The sequence below is a fragment of the Simochromis diagramma genome, unplaced genomic scaffold, assembly GCF_900408965.1.
Source record: "Simochromis diagramma unplaced genomic scaffold, fSimDia1.1 OVJJ01000516.1, whole genome shotgun sequence".
In the NCBI taxonomy this organism is placed as follows: domain Eukaryota; kingdom Metazoa; phylum Chordata; class Actinopteri; order Cichliformes; family Cichlidae; genus Simochromis; species Simochromis diagramma.
In genome coordinates, this window is record NW_024386938.1 from 1279250 (window position 1) to 1302081 (window position 22832).

Here is a 22832-nt window from a genome sequence, read left to right on the forward strand (position 1 = left end):
GTCAAACTTTACTCAACTCATTCTTCTTGCTTCCTCCACTTCCGTACCATTGATTCATTAATGTTGAATTCTTTCGCAGCTGCTCTTTCCCATGTTGTTGCAGTATATCAATGACTAATCTCATAGTGTGGATGGATGATCTCAGTTGTTAATATTTATCGAGTGGAAAAAAGTTAGCATTCATCCTCCAGCTTCACTGTGTTTATGTTATGCTAACATAGCTGTGTCGCTAGCGATCACGTAGCACATCATTATATACCAGTTGGCCCAACTTCAGTAACCCTAAAAACGTCACTGCTGTTTAGTTTTCTGTCTTCATTTATGTTGGAAGTGATAGCAGAGCTGTACGTTATGATTTTTTTCAGAAATCTCTCAGTCAGAACATGCTACATCATGTTTAGGTGGAAACTAGCGAGCTACCTTCCTGTTAACTTCTAACTCCGTTAAATTTAATAGATTCTGTTTTCATGGATGCCTGGATGTTAAACTTAATTGTCACACCTGGTAAAGCAGCAATGCTGATCATTTGATTAAAGATTAAAGAATTTAGACCATTTTTAACTCTCAGTGACGCCGCAGTTTTCGTTTGACTTTGGGACCTGAAGAAACGGAGTTTAGGACCCAGATTACTCCGCGAGGCTCCAGACTACGATAGCTGTAATGCGTTGACAATCCATCAAGCGTTGCGGCTTCGTAGTTTATCGAGGTCGGATTAAAACATTTTTTGACAGATTTTTGAGCACCATGTACCACATAAAATCGGTTCAAGGTCAGTAAGCACAACCAGAATTCATACATAAGGCGCACTGTCGATGTAAATGGATACATTTTTTGCTAACCCGTCATTTTTCCATTACGCTGGGTTTTGGGTACGATGGGCAGCAGATTTATATTTTATTTAAGTTAAAGTACTATCAGCAAACTGTGCTCAGTGTATCAATTGATTTAAAAAATATTCTTACATCTATGTCTTATATATGATTCTATAATGAGCATTTGCACAGTGACAGGTAACAAGCTTGATAGACTACTAGATGGTACATGATTTATGTTAGAAATTTAGTACTTTACAAACTAACTGTTCATGTTATATAATGGAAAATTCCAGTTTAAAAGCTGTTTACTGGTTTCATCGCAGCACTTGTGCAAATCTTTTCTGATGGATGTGAGTTTGTTCTTCAGCAGCAGATTCTTCCTAAAAGGCACTAAAACGTCGCCTGTCTTTGTCAAACAGAACGAAGACGTGTCGTTGAACTCAGCTCAGTTCGGCTGTCCTCACATTTTACTGCCGCTGCCAACGCTTCAGCATACACAGGTTTTACCATGACGGTAAACTTTGTTTGTTCAGTTTTCACAGTAAGCTGGATAATGGAACAAAACAACGCTGTTGCGTGTTGCATCTCTTCATTTTATGTGACAATAAAACAGTGAAAGCCTTAAAAGGAATCATGACTGTATGCGATGCATTCCCTCTCCTGCTGCAGCAACCTATTAAAGAGGCATGAAATATGTATTTTGAGATATGATGGCCAGCTTTGCACACTTTACTTACTTTGAATTTCTAGTGCATGTGCCAGCATGTTGCATCTTCAGTAAAAAGGTGTAAACCAAGAAAACAAGGATAGCTGGTAGAGACAAATCCAAGAAGAGAGTCGATGATGTTTAATTATTTATTTTTGTCATATACGTATTTATTTATTTAATATGCATAAAGAAAATCTTGGGAAAAAAAGGTTGTCCAAATGCCACAGTAGCCATCTGGTGTAGCCTACTTTAGCACTACTACACAGAACTGCCCACTATTGTTGCACACGATTCCTGAGCGGTGATTGCTCTGTACTGTCGCCGTCTCAACAAAGATGATCATACTTGGTCATCTTTGTGCGTATTTGGTAAAAGGCATATAAGGCACGTCTGTGGAAATTTATCCGGATTACTCCGACTCAGCAACAGCGTTTTTACCTGGGTCAGCTGCATAAAAGCGGCTTATGTGATGGATTTTCCTCAAAAGTTTGGCAAATCTTCAAGTTAAACAACAACCCACCATTTTCTATTTTCACAAAAGCCAAGACCTCATGATGAAGACGGAGTGGAAAATGCATTTATCAAAGAACATTACAGCACCACAGCTTTTAGATACTTTTCTATTTCTACATCACCTACTTTGTAGGTTTTAAAGGAAAACACTGCATCACTTTACTGCACTACAGTTACCTTACATGTAATTACCGCACAAAGCGACAGCACTGAAGAAATATCAAATTTAAATCAGGCATGGTTTAAAACCTCGTATGAAACCTAAAGACAGATCATAAACATTAAAGTTCATCTTTGTTTTTATGCTGGCACAACTGACCGTTTTTATGACATCACCTTAAACTAACCTGAAAGTAAAGGGACACTCAGCATCAGTTTTGAGGCTCATTTATGTGTCACAAGAACACATAAGACGTCTCACATGAGATAACATCACTACAACTATGCCGCAAAACTGTCAAGGTCACCCTACTCTACAGTCCATGGCTGTAAATGGAGAAAGGATCAAGGATGTGGTTCATTAAGACGCTCTGAGAAGCATCTGATGTCTGCTTCAGAGCTCTGACTCTGGCCTCATCTCTTTGCCTTAGAAGGAAAAGTCCATCTCGGCTAGAGCTTAACGTCGTCATCCATTTTTATGTCTCTGTCTCACTTCCTTGCCTCACTTTGACATAATCCCTCATCTTCCTCTGCCCATTTAACGTCTCCCATATATAAAACAAAAGATACAGCTCCTAAACATCCACTGTTTTTTTTTCCTTCCTACTCCTGCTTCTAGGCTCCATGTGTCGGGAGATATGGGTCACACAGGGGGCAAACTTCATTTCCGTAAATGAGGACAGAAAAAGAAATCCTGACACACTGGTTGCTTAACAGCACACTGCCCCTCTCTCACCCCAACACACACACACACAGCAAGAGCACGCTGAGACCTGTTTGTAGATCTAATTAGCATTAGCTCGCTCCGTGTACGAGTATCTGTCCGTGGGAAAAGAGCGTGTGTGTACCTGGGAGAGGGTTGTGCTCTGTGGCCCAGTTTTAGCTGAATAAGGGAGAATACTGTAGGCCTGATAGAGAGGCAGGGGTTAGAAAGGACAGATATACATAGAAGTGAGAAAAGGAGAGGGAGGGAGGGATTCTGGAGTTGTTAACAACTAAAGCACTGCACTCCCTTGTGAGTTTCCTGTATGTGTGTGTGTTTGAATATTCTTGTGTGTGTGTGTGTGTGTGTGTTTGCACGCTCATCTGTGTTTTTTCCTCTGAGGTGTCATTACCGGTTGTCCCACTCTCAGGGGAGTCCGTGTTTACCCAGCATGGTCTCTGAGTTGTCACTGCGGGAGTCATGCATCCGTCATCACCATGGCAACCAAAACATGCAGTGCGCCCAAATGGGTGTCACCTTTAAATGCAACCTGCATACGATATTAGATACTTGTCAGCCGATGCATGAATAACAACTAACTAAATTATTTGTAGGAATTAGATTTGTGCTACATTTATGTCGTGAGAAATTTGTCGCTGACACAGCCAGAACATACTGGTTTCACTCATCCAAACACATGCATGGAGGTAATTCTGGCTGCAGGTGTGGAAGTGAGAGGGTGTGGTTCTTTTTGAGTCGGCCCTGCCATGGACTGGTTCAAGGATCTTTGACTAAGTTTGAAAGCGGTTAAGGAACTGATGTGTTGTTGCAATTTCGGGATGCAAATGTAGATTTCCAAGGAAAAGCTAAAACTCAAAATATTCTACCAGGAATAATAAAGGTGCATTACACAGATCGTGCGCTTGGGAGGTACAGCAGGTCATCTACTAATCAGACTGCTGACGGTTCGATCCCCTGCTCCAGTCTATGTGCCGAACATGCTTGGACAAGATACTAATCCCAAGTTGCTTGTGTGAATGGGTGAATCAGGTAAGATGTATGAAGTGCTTTGAGTGCTCAAGCAGAATAGATTAGCATTAGTCCATTTACCACTCGCTAACCGAGTCAATCGAGTGGCTACTTCTGGGTTTGAAAAATAGAGCCAATGCAAAATGGCAAAAATTGCAGTTCCTCCAGTGGCCACATGAGGCTAACTCCAAAAACAACAAATCCCCACTGACTCTACAGCAGAAAAAGGGTATTGTTTGCATAAATATATATTATTATTATTTAATTACATCTTCCAACAAATTGATGCATGATCATAAATTTTGAATTAATCTATTAAAAATACACGGGAAGTTTATTTTATGTTTAATTATACAAACTCTATTGTGCCTGCACTTTATGATGGCATTTATTTATCTACTTTATTTATTTATTTATTTATTTTACGGATTTGACTTATTACGATGACTAAGCTGACCACTCATTTTAAATCTTAGACCTTTTTTTTGTTGTTTTTTGTTGGGGGGTTTTGCGTACGGGTGTGGGTTTTGAAACTTTGCACATCTCTTTTGTCCACTCAGGAACTGTTATTTCGTATTCCAGGGTTTATTATTTGTATTATTAGCTTGGATCTTTCTTTTTTTTTTTTTTACATCTACTGGCACTGTTGTAATTGTGAGGTGGGAATGTGTGTCTCATATTGTTTTACGTTCTTCAAAAAGAAAACAGCATACTGTTCAATTTGTCTTTTGTAAAACTGATGCAAAAAACTAAATAAAAATATCTGGGAAAAAAATACACAATACAATACTGTGCTGTGGAAACTAAATTTTATTACACTTTATATATGAAGGATCATCCCTATGTTTTTACATCTACATTTAGCAGGGCTTACCAACAAAAAATGTTCAGGATATCCACAACAATTCACCTCAGTATCGCTGTCATCGGACAGAAGTAAGCTTCACTGACTCACTGACTCATGTCGGACTCCTTTCACAAACTTTTACAGACTCCTTTGAAAGTTGAGGTAAACTGTGGACTGACAGCCTAGACTCACTGCAGACGAATGGCAGCCAAAGCTATTGGTACGGTGGCCCTGAGAGGCCAAACGGACTGCAACTTTAAGAAAACACCAACAATATGAAAAATGCTGCAAAAGCACACAAAACACAACAGAAATAGGGAAAAAAAAAAGATTTCCCAAAGCACAAGGGAAGTGTTTCTGGGGAGACAATAATCTGACGGATCAGTTGCAGGAACCAAAATATGGCAGGTAAGTGTGTTTTGATCTCATGATTCATATAATACTGATGACGGATTTTTAGGCTAATAGTTAGGCTAACACACTTACCTCTCACCTTTCTTTCCAGAGATGCTGCACACTGTACCTTTAAGCCTGGCACAAACAAATAGCTATACTCAGCATAATTAATTTCCCTCCCATAACAGCTCACTGGGAGTATTTTGTGTATAACTGCTGTTTAAATTGGATTGAGTCTTAAAGTTTGCATGTTTGGGGGCGTGGCCACGGTGACAGCTGCTCGGTGACACATTTAGCTGTGGCAGATAGATATTTACTGGGCTTCAACTCAGCTAATCAGAGTCTCTGAGCTGGGCCTTGCACATGTGCTGGTGTTTTGTAAAGATTTTAATGTCCCCAAATATGTGCTCTGGGTTTAGTCTGTATAGGCCTTGTAATATGTTAATATTGTAGCAGTGCTACACTTATAAAGTTTATCGATGCTGCTTGATAACAAAGCTTGCTAGCTTAGCTCATCATTTAGCACTCAACTCTGAAATCTTTTGGCTTCAAACATGTAAACACACTAAAATACTTTCAGTGGTAGTGCTCATAGATACATAAGGGGTTATTCACTGTGGGTTGATGGTGACAGTAAACGACTACATGTAATCACGACTGTTGCCGCAACGGGCCAACTAAAAGTTGTCGGTTTAAGCTGCACATCACAAAGAGAAGGCAGGGGGTTGTTCAAATAAGGCAATGCTCTTTAAATACAAATGAAAGCAAAGCATTGAATGCCAAACACAAATAAGGAGATAAACACATTATAATTAGGTACAGATTGTGAGCGTGTGCCTGTGTGCGTGGAGTGTAGGCCTTCTGGGTCTCAAAAGTCTCATATTAGCAAGAATCCCTGTGGGCTGTGTACGTGAGTCACTCATTGTATCAGTGACAGCACCAGTTCTCTCTCACACACATGCACACACACACAGAGCAGTGTGACATATCATGGGTGTGCAGATGATACCGCGCTGTGGGGGTGTACCTGTGGAAGAATAGAAGGATTTCTCTCAGAGGACAGAGAGACAACAGGAAAGAGGAGGAGGAGTGACACAGTCAGTAGTTTCTCTGCCAGCTACTCCCCAATTAAAAATTATTTTGATCACACGACATTTTTTCGCTCTTGGAAAGTGTGGTTGTGTTTCGTATATGTTTTACTGATATTCTATACGAATAAGTGCAGAAATAAGTTATAAATTATAATTGACATTTTTCTAAAATGAGCAGGTGCGTATTATTAATAACCAGTTAGTATGTGAATCTTTTGGTTTTCAACAGATTTTTTCTTTTATTTTGACACAAACAGGGATAAAACAGAGAACATGACAGCGAGAGCTAGCCAAGATATAGCCTGCAACAAATGGTGTCTAATCCTAGCATATGTGTGCACATGGTATCTGTATTTGTTATGCTGCTGTTCCCTGCCTTCAGTTCTGCATTATGTACGCGTAATAGCGGGACTCAGTGAAAAATAGTAGGCTCCACAATACAAACTAAAGGTGCTCCATTGACCTGGAGCTTTATTAGCCCCTACTAACTAAATTCATCCAAGTACCATGTTAAAACACTGTTTTCTTTTCTTTTTTTGCCTTTTAATATTTTTTTGTAATGTTTTGCATGTTATGATATCTTTTTAGTGTCTAATGGGACACAAAAAACTCCACAAGCTGACAGAACTCACTGGCCCTCCTTAACAAGGTTGAAAAATGAATGTCCCCAGATGTAAGAATGACTAACAGACCTGAGGCTCCTTTTAGGCTCATAAAGAATTAGCATGTTAGAGATATAATTAGGGGCAACCCCAAGTGTGCTTTAAAAGTCATCATTCACCCGAAAGACAAAACGCCAAAACACAGACTTAACAATGTGGTGTATGCTGTACAGTGCAGCGAGGAATGCCCAGACCTCTACATTGGAGAGACCAAACAGCCACTTCACAAGCGCATGACACAACACAGAAGAGCCACCTCCACAGGACAAGACTCAGCAGTCCATCTGCATCTTAAGGACAAAGGTCACTCTTTCGAGGATGCCAATGTCCACATTTTGGACAGAGAGGACAGATGGTTTGAAAGAGGAGTGAAAGAAGCATCTATGTCCACTGTGAGCGACCATCTTTGAACAGAGGCGGTGGTTTACGACACTAACTGTCTGCCATCTATAATCCAGTTTTGAGATCCCTCCCCAGACGCCTTAACGCCTACTCACATCCTGGGCCATCTGATCTCAGGAATTCGCATGATAAGGTGGGGCCAGGTTTCACAATGAGCTCACCCGAAACTCTGGCTGATTGGGACCCACACCCAGTTTCACACCTTGGCTCAGGCGATTAGAGGATCATCAGGGGGTCCTTTTGTCCCTCTGTGGGGGGAAACTCCCACTAGGTTTTTATCTGGGACTCTCCACCATTTGACCTTAGAACTGAAGAAGCTTCTCGGATGAGAGGTGAAACGTCTTCAAGCAACTTAAAGAAGTCCAGACGCTTTTCTTTGCAAGCTCCTTTGACTACGATGACCTGGATGACTGAGAACCTTCACAGACATCATTAAAAAATCTTAAGCAGTTCTAAATCATACAAATAAGCAGTGTATGGATGCAGGGGTTTGCTTTTGTTAGCAGTCTTGCTGCAGTATTTCAGACCCATTAAAGTTAGGACTGCTGGTATATCTGTGAAGGTTCTCAATCATCCAGGTTATGGTAGTCTATCGAGCTTGGAAAGAAAATCATCTGGACTTCCTTAAGTTACTTGAAGATGTTTCACGTCTCATCCGAGAGGCTTCTTCAGTTCAAAGGTCAAATGGTGGAGAGTCCTAGATTTAAGTCCCATGTTTCGGGTGAACCCGCTGTGAAACCTAGCTCCACCCTATCATCTGTCTTGAGGATGCCAACGTTCACAATTTGGACAGAGAAGACAAATGGTTTGAAAGAAGAGTGAAAGAAGTCTGTGAACAGCCATCTTTGAGCAGAGGCGGTGGTTTACGACACCAACTGTCTGCCATCTATAATCCAATTTTGAGATCCTTCCCAGACGCCTTAACGTCACTCACATCCTGGGCCATCTGACCTCAAGCAATCTAAAGTTGGGTGGGGCCAGGCTTCACAATGAGTTCACCTGAAACCTTGGCTGATTGCGACCTACACCCATTTTCACACCTTGGCTTGTGTGATTAGGTAGAGGATCAACAGGAGGTTCGTGACCCTCTTGGGGGACAATCCCCTACAACTTAAATCTGGGACTCTCCCCACCCTAGAACTGAAGAAGCTTCTCGGATGAGAGGTGAAACGTCTTCAAGCAACTTAAGGAAGTCCAGACGCTTTTCTTTCCAAGCTCCTTAGACTGCTGGTATATAAGACTTTTGGCTGCAGCATGTTGAAATAATATAGCTGGTATAGCCTGTATAAGACAGGAATACATGCCACCCACTTGTGTTAACAGCTAGATTGGGGAGTCATCAATAAAAACTGTTACAGTGTTTCAAGAATAGAGCCCGACCGATATAGAATTTTTTAGATAAATCTGATATTTTGGTCATGTGCAGTTACTTATGAGTAATTACTAAGATAATATGATAATGGAATTTAAAAAATAAGCTTGTTTTATTATCATAACATGTCACGCACACTCATTTACGCTCTGCCCAACACTGCTTGGAACAGCCGATTGTTACGCTCTGCGGTGGCATCTGAGACGTTTCAGAGTGCCCTCTGGTGGACAAACTATGCTAAATCAGTACTCGAACATGGTTGAATGGTGTTTCTCCCATCCCTTCTTTAGTTTTTTTAATTTCAATATCAGCGGTTGGGCTTCACTCTAGAAGATGGCTCCATGCTCTGGTTGCCTAGATAACTGTCTAATGTATTTGCCACCTTATCGTGTTAATCGGCTGTATCTTTGGCTCTAACTGCTTAATCACTTTAATCACTCACTTTAAAGTCTGGACACCTAATTTGCGTCACACTTGCACTGGCTTTCTATGGTCTCCACATATCGTTTTAAATGTGGCTGCCCCTCGATGCTTTTAACCAGACAGTCGTGGTGTCAGATTTGGTGAGTAGTGGCACCAAGATTTAGTGTTTTATTTACTTTGTAAATGCTTCTTCCATACATCCAAGAGATCATTTAACAGCCATTATTTGCAGTTTCTGGTTAACTCCATAATACTGTAGCACTCTATTGTCAGGTGTGTGGCTTAAGTGAGGCTGATGTAATCGAGGTTTGACTGCAGCACTCCAGCAAACAGCCAAGCTTACAGTCATATCTTCCTAGAAAAGACTGTCGTTTTGTTTGAACAAAATAAAAGCCTCCAGAAAAACACACACATGCACACAAAAGCGGACACACAATCACAGACATTTAAGTGGGTCTGTGTTTAGAGCCATATGCCTGCAAATGCGGCTGGTCTCAATAAAACATGGTGGTTGGTTGTTAATCTTTAATAGTTCCTGTCCTTGAGAATTAACCCAGATGAACACACATTTAGGGCACCATCCTCTCTCTTACACACACACACACACACACACACACACACACACACACACACACACACACACACACCGTCTCTCATTCTTCTTCATCAATCTCTTATGCTCCAGCCGTTCCCCCTTTGACACCCTTCTCCTTTCACTTCATCACTCATCCCTCTGTTCCTTCCTCTCTCCGCTCTCTTTCTAATCTTGTCTTCACTTCCCTCTGTTCTTCCGTGATCTCTCCCCTCGTAGCCCTCAGCCTTTTTCTCCTGATTTCACACAAAACAGGGTAAGCCACTTTGGTAGAGGTAGCATCAGGTGTGACAAAAATCACCAAATGCAAGTATAATAAAGGTTGAAAGGGGGAAAAAAATCTTGAGAAGAATAGGAGGATGATCAGGAGGAGGATGAGGAGCCGCGGGAGAGAACCGACAGGGAGACCCTCGCAAACCTGGCAGTGAACGATGGAAGGAGGGTAACTTGATAAAAAATTGATGTCACAAAGCTGGCTCAAGACTTGACTGATCGTTGGCTCAATGAATGTGCACATTGTTGTTTGCATTTGTAACAAATCACACACATAGGCTATTATATTACAGATTACTGTAGCACCTACCACAGTTTACATTCATCTAAAGGTTTGTAAAATGGAAACAAGCTATTTCCTCATTCCCCGTGTTTCTCAAAAGGCACAGTCGTGTAACTCTGAGTAAACTCGCCAACCTTTGCATCCACAAGGCTTCAGTTAAACAACCAAAGCAGCCTCACATACAAACACAATCTCTCTCACACACATGCTGGTTTTTATTGCTCAAAAATGTCCCATGTTTTCTATTCCCTCTTCATTTCAATCAGAATGTGTTTCGGAGTGGTCAAACTCTGCCCTCTGGTGACTGTAACACTAAACTGCACTGATTACTGATAAATTGCGTGCTTGCAGTGTGTGTTTGAACAAGATGCCAACAAACCATTCTCCAAACTGCTTTCACCGTGTGTGTGTGTGTGTGTGTGTGTGTACCTTATAGGTAGTTTTTGTCAATGCGCAACATAGAGTAACTAAACTTTACAGTTGTGATCAATACAGGGCTGAGTTTATATGGGACTGTTATTGTAGCACAACTATCTGTTATTGTAGCACAACTATCTGTGCCCAAAGCGCTGCAAAGCCTGGGAAGAAGGTCCAGAGGAAGCTGCAGCGCCCTCTGGTGGATGTTAAAGGATGTGAATTGTATTTTGCCTTTTTTGTAGTTACTCTACGTAATATTTCAATTTCAGTAAGGAGCTAAAAAGTGGATCTTTCGTGTACTTGTGTTCAGATATGTGGTAGATTTCTAATCGAAGCACCACAGGAAAGTGGCCATGCAAAAGGCAAACTTTGGATATCTTCGGTAATCTATTAATAATGGGATAATAGACACAACGACAGTACTTCTCTCAAAAAACAAAACAAAAGAAAGAAAAAGAAAAAATGAACACTTGGAGAATTTTTAGTTTCCATAATTGGTATAATTTAAATCCAGTCTGATAAGGGCTGATGGTTTTGGTTTCCACTGACTGTTGTTATGTCATTTTCTTCTCATTGAACATACATTCACCGTGTCTTTAGGTACATCTTGCTAGTACCGGGTCCGCCTTTTCCCTTCAGAACTGCTTTAAGTCTTCACGGCATAGATTCAACAAGGTGCTGGAAAACATCCCTAAGAGACTTTGGTCCATATTGACATGAAAGTCATGACCTGGCCGGTGAGTGTTTAGGTCAGTAAGCATTTCCAACTTGAATATTTTCTTCATGAGCCCAATGTAATTATTAAGCGTTCTGGACTTTGTGTTTATAGTTTGATACAGACGGACACACACACTGCATCCACGCCACAGGTGTTACTAAACGTTTAAAACGCTTTGTTCTCTGTAGGTACAGAATTGAAATCATTACACAGCTTGATTTACAGACTGTGTCATACAAAAACAGCTGCTGCTTAAAAAGGTCTGTGGGTGCCCTCTATTGTAGCAGTTGCCGTGACCCAATCACAAGATTGATTCTTTTGTTTATTTTAATTGATTTGCAACAAAACAGACTTATAAAGATTCATATAATTCTGACCATGTTATTTAACTACCAGTTCGTTAATGTTATTGTTTTGTCACATTTCAGATAATATAAACTAAATTTTACAATAACATGAAGTTTTCTGACTTTAACTTGTTGTAACTCTAATTGGCCATATTTTCATAATAATTGTCCCATGTGGACACGCTGTCTATTCCAAATGACTGTGTAGATAGAAACCCCATAGCTTGCCATAGTCACGGAGCAGAGCACGTGAACGCGAGATCTCTGGCGGAGCTTTCCTCGCCGCACCACCAACTTGTCACCAAAGATGGCGAGTTGCTGAATGCTCATGGATACACACATTTCTCGGCTAGTTGTTATCTTACCCGAAACGCCAACTTTAAAAACAAATTAACTGTTTAGCGAGCAGCTGTTTCTCCGTTTGAAGCACCTCTGACCCAGCGTCAGTCGCCGCTACCATGCAGATCACACTTAAAACGCTGCAGCAGCAGACTATTCAGATTGAGATAGACCCCGAACAAACGGTGAGTGGCTATAGCTAACGTGCTTTAAGCTAACAGTGCTAGCTGCGGGACCTGTGTTTTGGCTTTGCGTGAAGACCCGACAGCTTCCCATTCATTTATATTACACATTAAAGAACGACTAACAACTAGACTCGACTGGAGGTTTCGCAGTAGTCGCACACGTTACAAAGAGGCAACCCACAAGAAACCGCAAAACAACGCGACGCCTCACTTCTGTGATGAGTTAGCGTTAGCAAGCTAGCTAGCAGAGTAGCCCATTATCAAAGTCATAGCGACACAGTTTTAAACGACTTTTTTCATAATTTAAATATTGTTTCGCGGGTGTGGCTACTACTCTTTGTTAAAGAGTGATATGGGTTAGGATTTAAATCTAATATTTTTTGATGAACGCAAGCTGTGGACTACGCTCGTGATTGCTAATGCTAACGCCTATGACACTGCCAATTGCGATTAGCTTCACTCAGAAACTGACTCTTTCTATTAGCATGTCCTCACATCCGAAGGTGTAGCTTGCAGGGCCCATTGTTAAGTGATATATTATAATGAAATAGTACGAGCATACTCTCAGTGGATATAATTCTTGTGACATTCCAAAATTTAGTTTTTAGTAAACACGTAATAGACCAGGTGTGAAATGGACCACTGCATTTTATAGCTTTAGGAGACCTAACTTTAAAGCTGAAGTCAGCTAGGATGACTCCCTGCTTTGTAATGACTTGAAGGAAAGCCGGTCATCTAATATTAAACCTCTGGTATTACAAGCACTGGAGGACATGTCATGGATAATAATGAGTCCTGGGGTGGTTTTTGTTTCTTGTTTTGTTATTATTATTAGGTGAAGGCCTTGAAAGAGAAGATAGAAGCAGAAAGGGGAAAAGACAACTTTCCTGTGTCCGGGCAGAAGCTGATATATGCTGGGAAAATTTTGCAAGATGACACACCAATTAAGGACTACAAAATTGATGAGAAGAACTTTGTTGTAGTGATGGTGTCCAAGGTGAGATCCTAATTAATACTTGTGGCTGGCATCAGTGTATTTGGCTTCTTTTCCTGTTAAACAGATTTAACAATATGTTGATAGTCTAATAGCACCTTTTTTTTTTTTTTTTTTTAATAAACAAAAGGCTAAGCCTGCAGTTGCAGCCTCACCATCAGTCTCAGAAGCACCCAAACCCCCAGTACAGGACTCTGGCTCCACATCAACAGCTGCCCCGACTACAAACCCAACTCCAGCCCCAGCCCCTGCCCCTGCAGCTGTCCCCATTCCTAGCGGGGAGGCCAAAGAGGAGTCAAGTGCCGTAGCCACAGAACCACAACAACCAGCTAGGTACACTCTCTCTATTACTAAAGCTGTTTTTCTGCACTGCCAGCTGAACTCGTGTAGACACTACTAAATGGAGATAATTGTATGATCTGGACAGCTCGGACATTAAACAGCCTTTAACCAGCCAGTGTCATATTATAGAGTCTGTCTGGTTTCTGAATGCACCTAATTTGTGCCAGTGTGAGAAGAGTGTAGGCAAAGTCACAGCTAGCAATTGAACATCCTGTGTCCTGCCTCCTGCTCTTTTCAGGCCTGCATCAGAGCCAGCCCTGCACATTCTTAACTATTTTATAGGAAAATGTGTCAAAGTGTAATAATTCCAATAGCTTTAAAAATGGCAAATATTGCCTGTGATAATTGGCCATGCTGATCATTAAAGTTTACTCTGATAAAGGAGAAAACTGGATGATGTCACTACATCATATTTTCCAGAATGTAAGTGAGAAATGTTTAGAGCTGTAAGAACTGTGCATTAATCAAGTGATTGGTGGGAAATTACAATCATAAATTAGTCATTTCTTTTTCCTTTTTTAAATTCTCCAAGCTGATAAGCCATTGATTAATGCTTCTGTTTATCATGTTAAGTGGATATCTGTCTGGTTGTAGACATACAGCCGACCGTCTTTGGTTGTTAGAAACCAGTCGGCTCGATTAATGAATAATGAAAACAACTGTAGGTATTACATTTTAGTAATAAAACATATTATAGGACTTGTTCAAGTCAATATCACAGCTGATAACTTTTAAGATATGAATAGGGAGAGTTTTAACCCGAGCACACAACTCATAACTGGAGAGCTTCCCATGCACATGGACTCTTGGTTGGGCTGCCTCATCTGGTGACTAAAATAAAATTCTATTTATCAATTTAAGAGAATCACCATCAAATATAGAAATTCTCTTAGAGTGAGATTTGTAGTGGAAATCAATCCTGTCTTTTTTTGGTCAAAGATCAGCTGCAGATAACTAGCGAGCCATCCCCTTTTCTGTCTCGTGTCATCCTGTGCTTTCCTGTCCGTCATTCAGCTGCTTAGAATCGAAATCTGTGGGATCTGCTCTTAGGCTTCATGTTTGTCAATAAGTTAGCTAAATTACAAACCAAAATGTTATGCTTTGTATTTAGCAGGCATACCTTGGAAAAAGAGATGTGCATGATTAGTCTGTAATAAAACCATTTTAAACATTTCCAGTGTGTCTGAGCAGGAGTTGACCTGCTTGTATGTACCGGACTCATGTATAGTTAAATCTGCATACTGACAATGGCTTTGAATAAACTGTTCAACAGAGTTGCAGCTGCCCAACTATCTGTGTACCACTAATTATTACCGTTACTTACTATGCACCATTATGTGGTATAATAAATAATTTAGCATCATAACTCATTTAGTGATTTGAAAAGCTTTTTAACTAGGACTTCCACTTGGGAGTGAGTTGCCAGCAACAACGATGGCAAGCAAAAAAGCTACAGTTAGCCTAGCTACAACTGGTATTGGAATCTGGTAGCATCAAATTTATACTGTTATCTGATAATTCAATTAAAAAAAAAGTTTGCTAGAAAGATCGCCTCCCTGTGCTTTGGGTTAATTAGCTGGCATAGACACTGTAGTTCAAGTCTAGTGTTTATGCCTGAAATCAGGCAAACAAGTTTTAGCTAATGTTACCCAACAGAAATCCTAAGCTCGACCCTAGTTTTCCCTGACTGAGCCATACAGTTGGTTGTATGGGCATTAAAACCAGCTTTTAGTTATGCTCATCATGTTAGCTAATGTTAGCTTACCTGCTTAGTCAGTCAGTTTAATGCAGCAGCCTCCTGACTAATCTGAACTTGCTTTATCTCCAGTGTTGTTGGTGATAAAATTGTCTGAAGTTACACCAGAGTTTGTGTTTTTTGAGTTTTGTGAAATTTGTGGTTGTTTGAGAAATGTCCGCTTGTTGACGTTACGTGATCAGCGGACTCTCTTGGCTAATTGCTAATGCTGTGAGGAAGGTTAAGAAAGGCCAAGCGTATAGGAGTGAATATTATATTTTAGACTTTCTGTGGGACATCAAGTCCACAGGCTTTTAGAAGCAACTGAGAAGGTTTTGTTGTTCGTGTTTGTTTTGTTGTTGTTTTTTGTAAATGTGTTTTAATCCAGTTTAACCATTGCCTGTATGATTTTGTTTGTTTTGTTTGTTTTGTTAATTGGATGGAACAGATGTTGATCACCAAGCTCACCTCCATCACCATTGCCTGGTGCCTCTCTCCTCCGTTCACATGAAATCACAGGAAACCTGTCTAATGTATATTTTTTCCCTCGCTCCAACTTTCTTTTTTGTAGCTCCAGTGGTGGAAGTCAGGGCCTGGATGCATCCTCGACGCTGGGTAGGTCAAGCAAGCTATCAGACTTACATCACAGGATCGGATAAAAGCAGCTGCGCCTGTCTTAATGAAATAGCTTTATTTAAAAAGTAGCTGTTAAAAGTGAACTGTACAGAGACAGACAATAGCCTGTGTTGTGTAACGCTTACATGAACTACCAGAAGCTGTTACTGTTGTAAAAGTGGGACTTAACTGGCTGCAGTGTGCTACATGCCATTTCTATATTTAGGCTCTGACAAACGCAAGCCGCCTCTTGTTGTGCCTATGAGTAACGGGGGATTCCCATTATAAGAGAGGGGAGTGTATGCGCAAAGTGATTCTGTTTAAATCATGTTGTAATAAAAAGTTTGCTGAGATTCTATTTCAGTGTTTTCATGGTAAAAGCTCGGAGTCTGAAAGTTGTCTCGATTGTACAAAGTGGATTTAATTTGTCAGTACGATAAATGTTTGATGAAATTTCAGAGGATATTTTTTTTAAAAATGTGTTGATTTGCAAACAAGCATACCATGTTTGTTTCAAACGTTTACATCTGCCCTTTCAGTGACCGGAGCGGAGTATGAGGCGATGCTGACGGAGATCATGTCTATGGGCTATGAAAGGGAGAGAGTTGTGGCTGCGCTACGGGCCAGTTTCAACAACCCCCACAGAGCCGTGGAGTACCTTCTTACTGTACGTCACACACATCAACGGGAGGGGGTTATAACACGAGCTAGTCAAGGTGGTGGGCGTCACTCTCCACAATGCATACTGCATGAAAACACAGTAGCTGCATTGCTGCTGCTGGTGATGCTGAGACACTAGGGAGATGTTTGCATACAGAGATGAGTGATTCAGCCACAGTAGCCATAAGTGCGGCTAAAATGGCTTTCATCTGTTTCTGTGTGTATCGGAGACTCACTCTCAGGTGTTTGCAGCACAGACAGACATGTTGGTCTTTTAAAAGAGCATTTCTGCAAATATTAGTTACAGTAAGCTCTAATTTAACAGACCAACAGACAGAAATACTCATCCTTCACATGGGCTCAGGAAAAGTATTGAGGTTTTGCAAACATGTGACCAATAACCAGTTTGGACTCATGGTGACAGTGGGAGCAGTCACACAGGCCTAGAGACTATCTGGCAACCACTGGTACTGAGGGAAAATGTTGCTGAAGCCCGTCAAACAGGCCTGCACACTGGTCAGTCACCTCTTGGCAACCACCTGTCCCTCGGGAAAGACATGTATTCATTGAGTGGTCAGTAGCACATAGCTGCTGTCCTAGTGTGAATGAAAGTGACAGACGTGTACACAAGTGCTGTTCAGCTGCTCTTGGAGCTGTTTTGAATCTGTGCAACATAAACCTGAAGCGGAGACAGTTTGCCTTCAAAGTGAAAGTTGCTCCTTTGGAAACCTGTTGCTGGAGCGCGTAGGAACAGCTCTGACTGTACAGGCCATTGTTCTCCGTCTCTGGTTTGCGTCAGTTTCTCACGTTGTGCTGCTGCTCAGCTTGTAGAGTATTTGGAGACATCCAGCAACCACACATTTCCCTAGCAACTGGTTTGCGTTATGTCCAATATGGCGGATAAATCTCAAGCATGATGTCAAATAAAAACTTCAATGTTTTGATTATGTTTTTATTCTTTTAAAAAAATGTAGCATTTGATTTATGAGTGAAAACATAGGATGTCGATGTACTTTCTAACTGGCAAGAAATAATAGATGAATTCTAACTGCCAAACATGTCTTTGCATATCTACTATTGGTTGTGGCTGTTAGCTGTTGTGTTGATGTTGTTGTGGTATATAAAGAGTGAAATATGCCTGTGTGCCACAGAGCGTGGCTATTGCAGAATGACCGTATGACCGTAGACTTTAATGCTCTTAGCCTGCTTAAATGTCTGTGGGTGTGATTGACAGTTGTATTGTTGTTTGCAGGGTATCCCTAGCAGCCCAGTCCAGGAGAGTAATCCCCCAGCGCAGGCTCCCACATCTGGAACCACAGAAGCTCCGTCTGTACCAGAAGGTAGGGCATCCGACTCGCTGTGATCCAAACACAAACATGGTGTCAAGTGTGTTTGTGCATCTCTGTCAGCTGTGTGACAAACAGCACAGTCACTGGCACTGTGTAAGCTTTGATTTTAAAAGGTAGAAAAAACACGTCTCGCGTCAAAAATACGATTTTTTCCAGAGCGCTGGAATGTGTGACTGCTGCAGGGGTGTAGACACAGCTACACTTAATAACTGTCACTGCAAGATGACTCATCGTGACTCAGTAGTGGCTAAGCGGTTCTCCACCACAGGCTTGTATGAAGTGTTGTTAAACCTGTTAGGTGGCATCAAACCTGCACGTCCATCACATCACTGCAGACTTGCAGCTCACCTGTAGCCTCTTTCTGATTTCCAGTTAGTTTACCAGGAGACTCATCGTGGATCTGCATGCATGGATAGAAATACACTCTTTACTATGCAGCCTGTTCCAAGGCTGTAACAGCTTGTTTGGGATTATGGGAGAAGTCATTAGTTACAAACATAATGTAAAGTTTCATATTTAGCTGTGCGTACTGACTTGTAGCATCGCTTCATGTTTAATAATACATCAAGGGTTCAGTGTTTGATAGATCGTGTACATTTCTGGATGCTGTGGAGGAGGTTGAGTGGAAGAAGGTTTTTGGTAATAATTGTAAGACTAGAAAAGACTACCTTTAAAAATCAGTAACTATATCTTACATTTCTTACATCATCTAACAAAAAGATTCCTCAGTTCATTTTGGGGGGCTGGGTGACTTGTACACAGTCATCCATCTTCAGATCCTCAAAAATAATTAGACAAATGACTTAGTTTGATGGCCCAGTGAGGCCTGTGACTACATGACAGCTTGAGCAGATGCAAGATTTGAATTAAAAGCCGCTGGTGGTGTGCAGAGGCAAAATTAGAGTGGTGTTAAAATGACATCACGGTCCTTGTGGACATGAATGCATGCAGCACAGCTGTTCAGTCTTTGCTATCAAAGAATAAGTGATTAGCTGTTTGAGCTGGTCGTGCTGCAGTCATAGTGTGCAACATTGTTGATGTAACTAATCCCAAACACACACATGGGTCACAGCTGCAGGCTCGCACAAGTTTCCTGGTGGAAATGTTGAAAGAGGACAAAACTCTCACTGTTGCTCATTCTTTTTGTGCTCTAGGAGAGAACCCGCTTGCATTCCTGCGCACTCAGCCCCAGTTCCTGCACATGAGACAGGCCATCCAGCAGAACCCCGCCCTGCTTCCCGCTCTCCTCCAGCAGCTAGGCCGGGAGAATCCTCAGCTTCTACAGGTACCACAGCCTGTCCGAGTCCTCCTGCTGCTCGTCTCTGTGAGAAGCTTTTTACATTTTCTTTTTTTTCCTCTCCCAACTAGCAAATCAGTCAGCATCAGGAGCTGTTTATCCAGATGTTGAACGAACCAGTGGGAGAGGGGGGAGATGCACCAGAGGTTGGAGAGATGGGGGCAGCAGGGGAGGAAGGCGCGCCTGTCAACTACATCCAGGTTACACCTCAGGAGAAGGAAGCCATTGAAAGGGTGAGCGAAGAGTAAAGGCTAAACATCGGCACTTTCTTTAATTAAAAAAAGGCGGTTGGTTTTAAACGCCCATCTTCCTCTTCTCCTTCCTCTGCTCTTCCATGACTTCCAACGGAGCAGTTAAAAGCGCTGGGTTTCCCTGAGGCGCTGGTCATTCAGGCCTACTTTGCCTGCGAGAAGAACGAGAACCTGGCGGCCAACTTTCTCCTCAACCAGGGACTGGAAGACGACTGAACGGCAGAGGGTCACTGCCTTCCTGCTCCTCCCTCCTACCCTTCACCCCTCTTCTTCAGCTCAGCATAAAGACTGCACCCCCAGATTTTACTGTACAACCTCAGCTCATCCCAAACAGGAGGGGGGGAAGCCAGTGACGGGAGAAGGGTGGAGGGGGGTGGGAGAAGAGGGGTGGCGGGGCAGGGGGATGGGAAGGGGAGACGGGGGAGGGTTTAGGTTTCGGAGGGATTACAAGTACACAAGGTCGACGGTTGTGTGCAGGAAGGTCGGGGCGGTTTTAAAGAAGAAAAAAAAAGTGGAAGAATTATGAAATCCACGTGAATTCCAATGGAATGTGTGGGGTTTGTTTAGGGGAGATCTATAATTTGATTTTAGACGCGCTTTGTGAACATTCGGGTGGGGGGGGGGGGGCGGGGCAGTGAGAGTGCGTGCTCGTGTCTGCGTGTGTGTCCACGTATGCCTGTGCAGATGGATGCGATACAGTTAAGCTGAAAAAGTAATCGATCTGGCATTCTCTAAGTTTGTTAATGCTGTAGCCGCGATTGTAAGGAAGCACATTACCCCTCACCGCACGTGTGCGAGCGTGTTTGTGTGTCTGTGCGTGTGTGTATAAACTGCTCGTGTGTTGGAAGCTAACAGTGGAGGAACAACATAGATGGACTGGTTCTTGCTGCCCCCCTTGTTTCCTCTGTGTCTGACGTGACGTTGCTGGGAACCATCGGCCCACATGAGAACTAAACTGACAAACGAGTATCTGCTTTTCCTGTTCCTCACTTTGTGCTGCCCAGTCAGGAGTCTCTGCAAACACTGTGCCCGCCCGCTCAAACATCTGAGGGTTTTATGTGCGCTGATAGCTTCTGGTGCCAATTAACACTACTCATAAACATCTGTGGTGTTCTCCGTAAGAACACGGCTCTAATTTGTGGTGGCAGGTGTGCGTGCCGAGGATTAGCAGTGCCAGGCCACCATCATGGCTTTGCATCGCTTCATACTCATGAGGCTTTAAGCTTTCGAAGAGACAAACGTCTAAATTGACAATCATGAAGGAAAAAACCTACAATAATCACGAGGAATGAATGACCTAATGCAGCGAATTTATGTTAAAGAATTTCACTCACAGACTTTCAGAGAAGACTGCGTCATCTAAAGCGTTAATTAGCAGAGCTTTGTAGCCACCTCTTCTTTTTCTAACAGGTTGCATCAGAGTAGACTTGTTATGCTTTTCCTTTATTCTGTCATATTTATGTAGTGTTAAAATTATGGAATAATAAACATAGCAACGAGTTTCAACTAACGATCCATGTGTATATACACATGAGGCAGGTGTCTGACTGCTTTAAATGATCACTTTCAGGCAGTTTTTCTTCTCTTGGCTCTGTATGATGTCACAGAGAGGGGCGTCCCCACCCACCTGCTGCTCAGATCTTCTGTTTCTTGGGGGAAACTTGAGTCTAGTTTAAGATGAGGATTATTTTGAGCTGCGAGTCTTCCGTCGCCTCTCTAGCAGAGTCCAAGAATAAAAATGCAGTGCTAAAAGTGAGCATGATAGTTCCCCTTTAAGAACAAGTGAACTCATTGTCTGATTACTACCTTGATACAGTGACATGTCTGGGTGTTTACAAAAGCTTTTTCTTTTTTAAATTTGAGTTTCCTTCTAAATCAGCTTTCGGACACTAAAAAAGGAAAGGAAAGGTCTGGAAATCAAATAAGCCTTCAGCTTCCTCGTGGAGCAGATGACCTGTAATCATCCTGGTCTGTGGCAAACTGAATTTAAAGTGATGTGGCTAAATAGGAGCGTGAATAAAGCAGAGATTCAGTTATGCTAAATTCACTCCGTCATTGTCTGAATGTTGTGACACGGAGTCTGAGAGGGCCACGCAGAGAAACATGCTGCTGTTCCCTTTATAGTCTGATTAGCTAGCCTCCTGTTACCGTGTGTAATGTGCAGTTATCATTAAGAACAAAAACCCACTGAGGTTGAGTCAAACTCACTTGAGATGTTGGCCCTTGCACACCTGCCGCCGATCATAAGGCCGTGCTCTTACTTTGCAGTAGTGTTGATCAACACGGAGGCGCGCACGGGTTGGATTGAAGGCTACCAGTGCACACAAAGCAGCTAATGAGGAGCAATGTGAGGAACAGATCTGATCCATCGTCACCATCATACCCACCGTATGTTCACACGGGCTCATGACCCACTACAGATTACTGTTTTGAAGCTTTGCTGACCCGGGCCCTGTTCTTCACACGTGTGGGGTGACTAAAACCAGCTACGTGCTGCTATCAGGCTAAAACAGAGCGAATTGTCGCACAGTTCATTTGATCTGAAAGCATTCTGAGGACTGATAACCTCGGATGAAGTTCTCAGTGCGTGGAGCTGGAGCCGGAACTCCAATCAGCACAGTAGCTTTCAAATAGTTCTGCAGGTCAATTTAGGATTTTTAGTGTTTAAGAAGATACATTGTCATTCTGATGTCTATCTTTTAATGGGTTGTGCGTAATTTTGGGGTTTTTTGTCATGCATAGATACAGTTAAGATTAAAGATGCAGGTATGGATTTTATTAAGACATTTGGATCAGAAAATTACTGCAAAAGTGGGATTCCACAACTCTGGCTTCAAAGAACCAAAACAGTCCAGGTCTCGTATCAAATTATCAGCAAACCTTGAACGACTTGAGGCGTCCACACGCGGAGAACGGGGCCCCGGTTTGTGGTGTGTGAGGTGGGGATGTGTGGAAACCTTGATGCGGGTCTGCAAGGAGACGGTAACTGTTAACTGCAGTCTCATCCTGTGTGCGCGTGAGGGCAGTTTATACTGACAGCTGTCCTACAGCATCAACATGATCTTAGACTATGCTGTGCTACATTAAATATCAGCAGTCTTTCAGGCCTCTGACTCTGTGTGTCATTTGCATCGGCATGGATCTCACTCGCTGTGCGCATCATGCACTCACCTGGTCAGGAGGTGCCCCCTAGTGGTTAAATATGCTCCATACTACAGCCAATACTGAATTTATTGATAGTTTTCACATAAAACATGTTGGATTGTGAGGCTGAACTGAAATGTTGTCGACAACCACAAGACCCGAGGAATGTC

The 22832-nt window shown here is 42.1% G+C and overlaps 1 protein-coding gene across 1 annotated transcript; it reads left to right on the forward strand.

Annotated features, from left to right (window-relative positions):
• Positions 1-11986: 11986 nt before the first annotated feature.
• rad23aa (RAD23 homolog A, nucleotide excision repair protein a) lies at positions 11987-22625 on the forward strand. Its single transcript, XM_040037348.1, has 9 exons — positions 11987-12275; positions 13111-13272; positions 13400-13602; positions 15918-15961; positions 16501-16628; positions 17874-17961; positions 19125-19255; positions 19339-19500; positions 19621-22625. Exons 1-9 carry the CDS (start codon positions 12210-12212, stop codon positions 19732-19734), a joined length of 1098 nt encoding a protein of 365 aa, XP_039893282.1. The 5' UTR covers positions 11987-12209; the 3' UTR covers positions 19735-22625.
• The last annotated feature ends 207 nt before the right edge of the window (positions 22626-22832 follow it).